An 11681-nucleotide genomic window follows, 5' to 3' on the forward strand; every position below is an offset into this window, starting at 1 on the left:
ACAGCAGAAGGTTTGTGTTAAGTGATTTGGATAAATTAAAGCAGATTATTTTCTGTTAATATTGTATCAGACATTAGTATCCTGATATTCCTAGATTTTTTATCTAATTCTTTATCTGTTATGTTTTTTTTTTATCATAACATAATGGGCATCTTTTTTGTACAAATTCAGGGTTTTCTTCTTTGCTTCCTACAGCAGGATGAGGCTGTTTAACAGAAAGAAAAGAATATAGCTTGCATTCAGGTCTTCACAGCACCCTTATCTTGTACAATTGTTTATTAAGTTTATATCTTATGTTATAATCTAAACTTTACTTTTCTTCACAGAAATAAATGAAATGCTGAGCTGTTGGCCCACTATGCATTTTTTTTTTTTTTTTTACGTTTTCTTACAGCCATTAAAATCAAGATGGCCTCATGACCCTGGTGACGCTTGGGTAACCCCTACTGGGGGTTTGGACTGACTGGTTGGTAACTACTGTACTAAACAATACTAACTTAAAAAAGGGGAAACAATTAAATTAATGCAGTAGGCCTTTAACTGTATTTGCACATTTTTTCCATTTCAGCACTGACATCATAGGTTTTGTCATAATGACTTTTTTAAGAGTACTAAACCTCCTCTCTCAAGATCTCTCGGTAGCTCAGGACAGGAGCTGGTGACCGCTCGACCATCCACAGGCCTTGTATGGCAAAAGGTTGTGTAATGGGCTGTCACTGACTCATTTTCAGAAGGAGACATCTGTGATGAAATACACGTAGTCTTGCTTTTTCCACCGCAAAGAACTGTGACTATAGCAACTTTAGAGACATCACAAACAGTAAACATGCAACAACACAGTGAAGATAAAGTTTCCCATTCCGCCTGGCAAACCATCCTCCATAAAAGTGTTTATGTTTCACACTCTCCATGTAAATACACGTATCTGTCTCTGAGCCTCTGGGCCTCTTGGTCAGTGTTTATTTAAAGCAGAGATAGGATGCAATTGAACATTATCTGGCTGACTACTGGATGGTGCTAATTGAAGGGCAGTGAGAGTGAGTGCCTCTCGTGTACCGTCTGCATCTCTGGACACTGTCAGAGTCTTACATTTTCCCAAAAGAATGTTGATATGATGAACAGGGGTAAAAAAAAAAAAAAAAAGAGAAATTTTAGGCTTTATCTGGAGCGTGATGTCAGATGATATTGCCACCTTGCACCACATTCTGCCGTATCAGTGTTATAGTGATTAATAGTGTGTCACTGGTGGGGAATTTATGTGGTTCTGCATCAGCTCACACAGTGGTGTTGTTGCTCGGGCACAGCTTGTGGCCAGTGGTGGAAAAATTATTAATTTTCTTTACTTAAGTAAAAGTAACAATACTCTATTAAAAGTAAAAGTGCTTGTTGCAGAGAAATAATGGCCCTTTACTGAGTAATGGATTACATGCGATCAGGATTATATAATCAGATTACAAAACATGGTTAACTTCAATCAACCCAGATTATGTTTGAAAAATGCATTCTTAGAATATAGTTACATTATCAAGGACTACTTGAAAATTATGATACTTGTTTTCATGATAGCCAATGCTCTATTAACTCAGAGTTAAACAACTAAACAAGAACCTGAAGCAAGAATGCATTTTATTCGTGCAAAAAAGTGCAATATTTCCAATGTTTGATTCTGAAATCACCCAAAAGTATTCAGATTAGATTATATAGATATTTTTTGTTATCCAATGGATTACCTTACTAATGACAAAAATCTTCATGCAATTTGTATTCAGTGACTGAATACAAATTTCAAAGTAATCTGACCCAAGCCTGATTAGTACATATCATTATATCAAAAAGCTTTATATTTTGATCCCAAAATGCAGGGAAATACAAACTAATGACCTCATGTTTTTCCTTTGGCCATGGTATAAATGGGAAAATGTCCTTCCATTCTCTTCAGTGGGCATTATCCTTCACTTACAATAATACACAGTGTAGTTAACATTTTAATATTGTACCTGATCAAAGTGGAGTTTGTTTTTACTTTTACATTTAGGTTAGTTTGGTCCAGTTGTTCCCAACCAAGGGGTGACGCCCCTCCAAGGAGTCACAAATTATAACTCAAGGGTTGTGACATAACTACTGGGATAGAAAATAAGAAACAATTAGTTCCACTGTTGATGATGCTTTAATCTTTGTTTTTTTGTGTAAACTATTTGATAATTTTACTTCTTTTGGGTATGTAATGGTTATTTAGATGGAAATGTGTTTAGAAGGGTAGTTACCATTTGATGGAAATGCTAACAACTCATAGACATCTGAAACATGTCAATGGACTCAATTAGACACTGAATTTTTGTAAGAGATCACAAGCCAAAAAGGTTGGAAACCACTGGTTGAAACTTGAGCAACATATTTTGCAAGATAAGTGGTTTCTGATAAGATAAGTGGTTTCTATGTAAAATCTTAACATGAAAAGTAACTGTTATCAACTGCTGCAAAATAAATGTGGTAGAAGTATAAACCAGAGAATGTAAGCACTGAGGAAATTGCTGGTGTGAGTGCTAGATGTTGAACTGCACTGCTGACTTTAAAAGTTGAATAATGTATGAAAGATGTCTTTTTTTATGATTTGTTAAACGTTGATGCTAAACAGAATGAAAAAGCAAGTGAAGTGGTATGAATACATCTAGCTGAAAGTATGAATGAGTGAATAGGGAAAAACTGCATGAGGAAATTGTGAAAATACCAAAAATTGAAAGTCATCAAAAAGCTGGATGAAAAAATGTGGAAGTAGTAAAATGTAAAAATAAATAAATAAATAAAATGGGCAGAATTTTTTTTGTAGAACTTATAGTTGAGTACTTTTAGCATTCATACCCAATTACTTGTAGTAGAAAATGGAAATACGTAACACAAGTAACTCAAAAGTATAACAGTATAGCACTGGAGTAAATGTATTAAGTTACTTTCCATGTCTGCATGTGTAAAAGGGGCCAGTTAAGCTGCTCTCATTTGCTTTTCAGCGCTGAACAGTGCAGAACGACCTTTATCTGGCTATCATAAGAGGTTGGTTGTGGCATTTTGCTGCAGATAAACGAACCCCAGCACGCAGTATTTACATCTGGGACATCTCACATGACAGACCATCCACAAAACACTTACTTCAAGCCAGCGAGACAAATTAGAGACAATAAGAGCGAGGGATCGCCGTCCAGAATGAGAAAAGCAGCTGAGAGTTTGCTCGCAGAGAAAAAGGAGCGTATGCTGAGAGATGGAAACCAAGATGTAAAGCTTTGCAAACATTCTGGTAAGCCTTGGTCACATTTGTTTCTATCTGCTCCACACTCCACCACCTTGCGGGTGGCTGTGATGAGGTTATGCTCCTGAGAATGTGTTTTGTGATTTACACCCGCTGATAAGAGTTGGAGATGTTGCTCCCTGTGGACAACTGGACAGACGTGAGTAGTGAGCCTCTGCAGGCCTCTGCTATGATAGGAAAAAGAATCCACTGCAGCAATAAATGTATACCTCTAATGCCCATGTAATCTGAGTAGAAATATTTTAGTGGCAGGGCTGGAATGATCAGATTAAAAGTAAACAGGCTGGGCTGTGGCTTTATTAGTCAAAAAAAAAAAAGCACTGTGTATTTGTGGTGGGGGTGGGTATCCAAAGACTGCAATGTCAGTAGTCTGCACTTTGTCAGTTTGTGCTGATTTCATCACAGCCCTAGAGGGAGAGAACTCCAATGGACCCCTTTTACACCTAATGCCTGGGCCATATATCACTAGGGTTCACATCCTAATGCTTTGGACCGGTGCCTGAGAACAGATTTCTGTGCCAGATAAATGGTACTTTACTTTACATCAATGGGCAAGGGCAAGGTTAGCTTTAAAACTGGAATTCAGAGGTCCTTGTTTTTCCACATTTCGGACACATCAAGAGGCAGTGACTCATGCTGACTACAGCTGAACTGTATCTATTCACACAGTGGACAGTTTCAAATTTGTAGTGGCAGTGAATCAGCCTACGCCACAAGCTGTAAGTGTTGATGCTACAGTAATACAGCTCTGACCTCAGCAGACAGGGTCATCTTCAGTTCATTTTGTTTTGTCACCTCTCATGTGTTCCCAGACGAGTGACCCTCTCACTGGAGGCCACTTCTCTGCCCGAGTCACAGCTCATCTACTACTGACATGCTGTCCTTTAACTAGAACCAGATGTTGAAAGCCACTACAGGACGCACCCCCATTAAAGTCACTGCATGGCTTTCTGAAAGATAAGGAAACTAGTGGCGATAGTTGTCTGAAAAGACTGATAATACTGTATATGTAATATCCATTAAGGCATAGTAAAGCTTTGGCTGTTTTACAAAATTTTAAATCGTCCATCAAGTGTTACACAACCTCCTGTGATTATGACATTACAGTTAGTGAACTTCAAAATAGGTCCAGCAATTTTTTATTATTTAACAAGACAGAAGCAAATCACAGGTGATCTCCACTGTTCTTTTATTGGATGAATATAAAAGCTGATCATTTCAGTCGGAGGTTTTGGAGAGCAGAAAAGAATGGGGGTGGGGGGGTCAGGCAGTCTAGACAGTCGGGTTAAGGTGGAATTAAGCAGAAGGTGACAGAGCCTGCAGACTGGTCTTGACGGCTGCTAGGTTGGCCTTCCAGGAGCTGAGGCTGTCGTGCAGCTGCTGCCACTGCTGCTTGCCAAAGGTGCGGTGTGTGCTGTGGCTGATTGAGTGGAAACAGAAACGCAAGAATGTTAAATTGACAAAATAAATGCAAGCCAGGTCATGTCTTCCAACTATGAGGACATAAAATATGGAGGTATAGTAAATGTAACTATGAATAAAGATGCATCATCACCTGAACAAAATTAAAAAGAAAATATTTTCTTGAAGCAAATTTACAATCAATAATATGTTTTCTTCTTTCTATACAGACATGAACCAAATAAACTCATAGCATCCTTGATCAGACTGATTTGATCAGATTCAGAAACACACTATCTAATCCACATACTAGTTAGGCAATCAATCCTTGCTGTCTAGTATTGGCCTACCATTAATAATTACAGGAACAGTGAAAAAGATAAAACAAAAGGCAAAGAAAACCATTTCCTGAATGTGACTTTCAAGTTGACTTACATAAACAGAATTTTAGTTCTCTTAGTTAAGTTTTGCTTTTAGCTTTCACTTTGTAATACCAGAATGACAAAAGAAAGTCCCTATTTTTCGAAATATCGTTTGATGCAATAACCACAAGCACTGCAAAACAATATGTTGGGAAATGTGTCAAAGATAATGACATGCATATGTTTAATACAGTACAGATGAATAAACACTGCTTACAGGTGCAATCTCAACAACAGTACAGTGGTACTGCCACTAACATTATTAGGACTGGTTAGAGCACCAAGGACAGGTTTTAGATGATCCAAGTAAAGTGCATCAGGTCTGGTTTGGCAGGATTCTACACATTTTAAATTTCAAAATCCCATCCTTTTCAGACTCAAATTTCCAGACCATATTTGACATCTGAGTAGAGATGTTGTGGTTGATTTTCATTTCACAGTGGGTTGGGCCAAAACAAAGCACAGGGTGCAGAAGATGCTGTGATAAGACTACAGTGCATTTGCCCTTGATTATGACTTATAATTACTGCCTCTACCATGTTGGCAATGTCAGAAAATTTTACACAAGGTTCAACTTTAGCTTTATGTTCCTGTTTGTAATCCTCAGCCAACCAGGCTTTATATTTGGGATTGTGAAACGAGCCCTTAGATAACCCACTGTGGGCATTCAGTCCACACTTCTAGGCAGAAAGTTGCATCTCTGCCCAAAGAGGACATAAACAAACTGATGCTACCTATACTTGTATTATTTTTTTGTATACATATTGAATAATTAATATTCTATAATAATTCCCCTTATATTCTTTAGTCTCTTTTATAAATAATAATGCAATTCAAAGATATTGCAGCATTTTCTTTCAAATTAATTAGGTGGTGGGTGTCTGGAACTGGTACAGTTATAGAGCACTTGGGGCAGAGCTGTTTTTTTTTTTTTTTTACAGGTGTAGGAGAAGCTCTGCCTAGGAGTGCGTGTTCAGTGGTATGCCTTACATCAATTCATTTTTACAAATTCTGAAAGTTATATTTTAGAAAACAGTAGGGGAAATAGACTGGACACAAAAATGTTTTTCCATTCTCTTTTTTTCCCCACAGTCATCCAGACCTGGAAATGACTAAAATCAAATACCATACTGCTTAGGAACCTACGGCTGGTAACAACCCTACATTTGTCACCACTGCCTTTCTAATACAAATCTTAACTAAGTTCAAACTGAACACAGTTAAGCTATGCATGACAGTTTGATTAAAGTGCTTACCTCACAACAACTTTTCGCTGCGTCTGGTCAATTTTGCAGTACACCATCTTGGTACGAACAGCTAGAAATAAAAAGCAGACGGGAAGGGAATAAAGGGACAGCAAAAGCTTTGACAGAAAGCAATAAAAACACCACTGACACAAGAATGCTCTAAGAGTGAATGCACCTGGAAAATGAAATTGGATAGGACACTAATCCCAGTCACAAAACACTATGAGTGCTATTCTTGGTTCTGTGCCATTTTCTTTCTGTAGTTTGTAAAATCCCACTTTTATTCTGTCCTATGGTCACGTTTGTATTCTTTTTTTTAAAGGAGAAAGACAGATCATTTTTTGGTACAAACAGGAAAGTCATTCAATACTTTTTCCCTCCATTAGTCGCTTATGAAAAGTTAAGACCATACAACAAACAAAGGTGGACAGCTAAGATTAATTTGAGGTGAAGTGCTTGTACCGTCAATGACAAAAGCCTCGACGTCATCTGCTCCAATCTGCAGCTCCTGTTGCATGGTGTCAAAGGAGATCTCCTTGAATTCCACCGCCATGCCCATGAATGTCAGCAGCCGCATCTTGGCCATGTTTTGCTCGTGAGACAGGCCTGGAGAGCAACACGCAGGATCATTAAGCACAAAACAGTCACAGTCGATTACTCTTGACTCAGGGAGTTTCCCAATGATAATTGTTTCTACATTTAGGAGCATGCAGTCAGGGAATCTACTCATTAACACAAACAACACTCCACACTGTCTGTTTTAAGAGTCCATCCCACACATGCTTGTAATTACAGCTTAGCCTTTAGTAGTGAGAAAGAGACACTCTGCTGACACACACACATTCCTGCACTGTGTCAACAGAGCTCAGTATACTGGCTCCGTTTTTTTTAATGTAGAGATGCTGCGATTTCCTCTCAGAGAAGGCGGTTCAGATGGCCTTTAATTGGATTTTTGTACTCCAGGTAGGTATTTATATACAGAACTTGTTTTTAGAGTCAAATTTGCCATTATATTCAAATACAATCATTGTCAGAGTGGGAAATTAACTTTTTAAAATGTGAGTATCTGCCAACAACCAACAGTCACATGTTCAAAATTACCAGCCACTAAATAAGAAATCATTATTTTGTGTCTGAAATCTACCTGTCACATTTATATTTGGTGCTAATTTCCCACTCTGGTCAACAACATAGCAATAGCAGTATGTTTGTGGTGTAAAATTTTAATAAGGCTTTTCTTACAGATTAGCTACGACACACATATAAAATGTCATTATCAAATTATAAATATAGTATGAGTAGCAAAAATACTCACTCAAATCACTGAGCAACTATGTTTAAGATGAGTTTTTATGGAAATCAGACTACATGTGCAATTTATCTAATTTATTAACCTCTGTACTGCACTTTTAAACATGTTGTGTGTTTGTGCCTATTCATTAATGCAAGTAATATCTCAAGTTATAGCTACTTACCCAGAGAATCAATGAAGTCTTTGTTATTCTGGTAAAACTTTACATATGCTGCTAGTTTTGCACTCACAAAGATGGTTAACAGCTGAAAAGAGAGTCAGAAGAGGGAGAAATACAATTATAAGACTGAAGAAACACTGTTGGGTCATCTTGGTATTCATACAGGCTCAAAGTTGTTATGATAATCAGGTCATGTTTAATGTTATAAGACAGATAAATGAAATGAACATTGGGTTAACCTATTAAAACATTTAGAAATGCAAACCTGTTGACCCATGAACAATCTCATACATAATAGTGTGCACACACCCTATTATAAATATTTTTTCATTGTCTCAACCTGTTTATCTGGTGATGTACAAGCATTCCTGCTGCTTATCATTCAACCTTTTTAACTGCTCAGCATTTAAATATTGGGTTGTGCTTGCCTTAGCCATCAAATAAATTACTTATCAAAAATGCATCCAAAACCCATATAGAGGCTTTCACATCAGTGTGCATTAGAATTCGAATCACATGACCTAGCCATGCTTTTTCCTTATACACCATTGACAGGGTTGTCACAATGACTGATGAAAAAATTTCTGCTTTGCTGGCTATGGAAGGCAGACATAAAGGCATATATTTCAACAACTAATTATGTTTCATAAATCAATGGGACTCCAGTTACTAGGGTTGCTGTTTCTAGGAGATATCCGACAATGCCGGTGATGTCTTTTACGCATTTAACGACACAAAGCATTGCACATCATTCAGTACTCACATCATGAATGAGTTCTCCTTCTAGGAAGCGAACAGGTTTCAGGGTGAGCAGGTGGTCAATCAGGAAGGTGTTGGGGTCTTTGAGAGCACGGACGATACATCTAAAAGATAAGGGACACGTGTATTTATCTAAGTATGGGGAAAAGTATGCAATATCAAGGCTTAATGACAAATGTTAAACAGGGTCTCCAAGTTTACCTGTGGGCATCAACACGTGCTTGTGAAGCATTGTCCTCTGTATAACTTCCCAGCAGCTCAACCATCACCTTTGCTGCAGCCTCACTGTGAAATAAACAAATACATCATTGAAAACTCTCTTGTGTGGAGATCATCCACTTGAAGGATAACAATATCAGTCCCTAAAGTGTGTATATGCATAAAACAAATATTTATTACTTCATTTATACATCATAAAGACTTTACATTCATATTTATGTGCATACCAAAATAAGACTTTTACACATCTGACTGTATATTTAGTTACCTTTTTTTGCAGTCCACCAAAGCTTCATACACCAGCCTCAAGAGTGTGTGCTTCTTCTCTGTGTTCAGATTCCAGTCAATAATCCACTTGCGCACCTGAGAAGCAGCACAAACATATACGTATCATACATTAACTACAGAGCAAAAAAATAATAGATTGATTGGAAATATGAAAAATGTGACACAACTTTTGTTTTCTTTTGCTATGTTTGCAGCTCAAAGCAAAGGAATATATGATATGTGACTGGCAGTGTTGGTCAGTTATTCCAGTTTATCAGGGTGAGTAGATGTACCTGATCAAGGTCAGTGGGGATGAAGGAGATGGCATTACAAGTTGCGGCCACCTTGATGAGGCTACAGAAGACAGTGTACCTCACTGGAGTGTTCTCATCCATGCCATGGAATAAGTTACTCAGCCTGTAACATCAAAACATGAAAGAGACAGCCAAGTGTTTAAATGACGATTTCATTCTATAACAGTTTTCTCACCACATGCTGTTTGTTTTGATAGGAAGTTAGCTGCTTTCTTGCCTGTTGATGCTGTTAAGAGCAGCAGTCACAAACTTGACTAACATCAAAACAATGGCCTGCTTATTTTGCATCATTTGAACTGTATACTTGGTCAGCAATTTGGAAACGACAATGAAGAGATGCACTGTGGTGGATAGATTTACAAGAAAAAAAAATTAAAGGACTCACAGCTGCATCCTGAGGGAGGGTCTCTCTCCTTCACGGAACTTCACCAGCTTCTCACATAGACTTTCAATGAGAGCCTCTTGCTTCTCTGTCTCCAGGATCAACAGCAGAGACACAATGCTGTTCATCACGCTCTCCACGTCTGCAAAGTGATACACACAGAGAGGGGTATCAGCAATAAGACACTGCTCTCCATCCACAAGGGTCTCTTGCCTGTTATTGTCCAATCTATGAGCAATGGTCCATGGGTAAGACACAGGTGTGTTTCTCATCACTGCCTACCTTTATCATCGTCCTTGAGGCAAACATCGCACACCTCGATGATCTGAGCCAGGTCTACATGAAGTCCACCTTCAGAGTTCTCTTCTGATATATCAGCTCCTTTGGACTTGAGGTAGGCTCTCAGTTCTGAGGCCTGGAACATTAGAGAGTAAAATAATTAGAGGTTTAATAAAACCTAACAACACAAAGAGTAACAAGCTTCACATATATGTAACAGTGTGTAGATATGTAAATATAATCATTCAATATATTCAAAATCTTGTTCTCAGCACCAGGGATTTAACTGTTTAGATGTAGAGTTAGGTTAGTATTTGGTTATTGGTTGTCTAATATTGGAGTCTTATGCTGCATTACTATTTTGTAAAGTATTTAATCTTAGAAAAGAACATTTAAGCTTGCTCCAGCGACATTTCATAATTCTTGTACACTGATATCAATCGCTATGTTACTGTCATGTATTCAAACTCAACATTATTTCTGAAGCCACATATAGGGGAGAGTAACCAACCATTGTTTTTTTTTTATCTGGTTATCTCGTTAAATTATCAGCTGTCGTTATCTAGCAAGCAGGGTTTGATTATCACGGCTTGATATTTTCTTACGCCTTTGTTTATGTAGATGCCTGGCTAAGCGGCTAGCATTCTTAGCTAACGTTACAACTTTGAAACCATCTGTAACACCGTTAGCCGTTAAGTACACTGAGCTGATCTCGGCTTATAGCAACGACTTTCTGCCTATTGACATATAAATCACCAAAAACGTAAGTTTAATCGTGTAACTTCTGATGGTGTGCTTCCACATATGTCAGCATGTAACGTTAGCTAGCTCCGTCCGTCCCTGTCAGCGGCTATTAACGCTTAGCATTTTAGCTAGCTAGCATGCTAAGTTATCAGGTTAGATAGTTTCTATTGATCGCCTCATCCGCAGGTGGAAGGGTACAAAATGAGTTTTTAAACACATGGGTCGTACCTGGTCTTCTTCCGTGATATCGATAAACGCTGGCACGCTCATTTTGGGTGATTTTGTGCGCCCAGATGATGAGATCCACGCTCCCACCACTGTGAGACCCGAGCGGAAAAGAAAAGGCACCAGCGCCGGTGAGACTGTTCATGTTCCGGGTCATGCTGTTAAAGCCGCAGTAACCTAATGTTAGCCTGCTTAAATGAAACCTGACACAGGAGCGACAGGAACTTCAATCAGCAGAAGAACGTCCAAGTTAGGGGTTTACACAGTTAAGATGTTGGCAGTGTTGGTGGTGTTGATGGTCAAGACAAGGAGTTGGTATGCTCAGACTCAGTCCCAGCAAGCTTAAGGTCTTTAAATTCAACCAGCTGTCGAGATCTTCCTTAAATCAGTCAAAAGAATAGTAAATCAGGTAGGTCAGATTAAATTGCTGTGAGTTCCAGCACATGTAGGGAAATGAGATGATTACTTTAAAGAAAGGAAAGCTAGAAATGCAAATTAGTGTCAGTAAGACAGAGGTTAAATGTGTAATCAATTATGGTAGGTGGTGGACAAAGGAGAGAGGAATTCACATTAAATGGATTACTGAACATGGGTGAGACAGCATGGGTTAGGTCAGAGTGAGGGCCCTGGCCTCTTATTTGCCATGCCC

The 11681-nt window shown here is 38.4% G+C and overlaps 1 protein-coding gene across 1 annotated transcript; it reads right to left on the bottom strand.

The window, feature by feature from the left end:
• Positions 1 to 4473: 4473 nt before the first annotated feature.
• eif3m (eukaryotic translation initiation factor 3, subunit M) lies at positions 4474 to 11193 on the bottom strand. Its single transcript, XM_084718412.1, has 11 exons — positions 11036 to 11193; positions 10067 to 10199; positions 9788 to 9926; positions 9382 to 9505; positions 9090 to 9184; positions 8804 to 8887; positions 8607 to 8706; positions 7847 to 7928; positions 6834 to 6977; positions 6381 to 6441; positions 4474 to 4721 (listed from the first exon to the last, which is right to left on the bottom strand). Exons 1-11 carry the CDS (start codon positions 11075 to 11077, stop codon positions 4598 to 4600), a joined length of 1128 nt encoding a protein of 375 aa, XP_084574538.1. The 5' UTR covers positions 11078 to 11193; the 3' UTR covers positions 4474 to 4597.
• Between the last annotated feature and the right edge of the window lie 488 nt (positions 11194 to 11681).

Source organism: Lutjanus erythropterus, chromosome 1, assembly GCF_056507025.1.
Source record: "Lutjanus erythropterus isolate fLutEry1 chromosome 1, fLutEry1.hap2, whole genome shotgun sequence".
Classification (NCBI taxonomy): Eukaryota; Metazoa; Chordata; class Actinopteri; order Lutjaniformes; family Lutjanidae; genus Lutjanus; species Lutjanus erythropterus.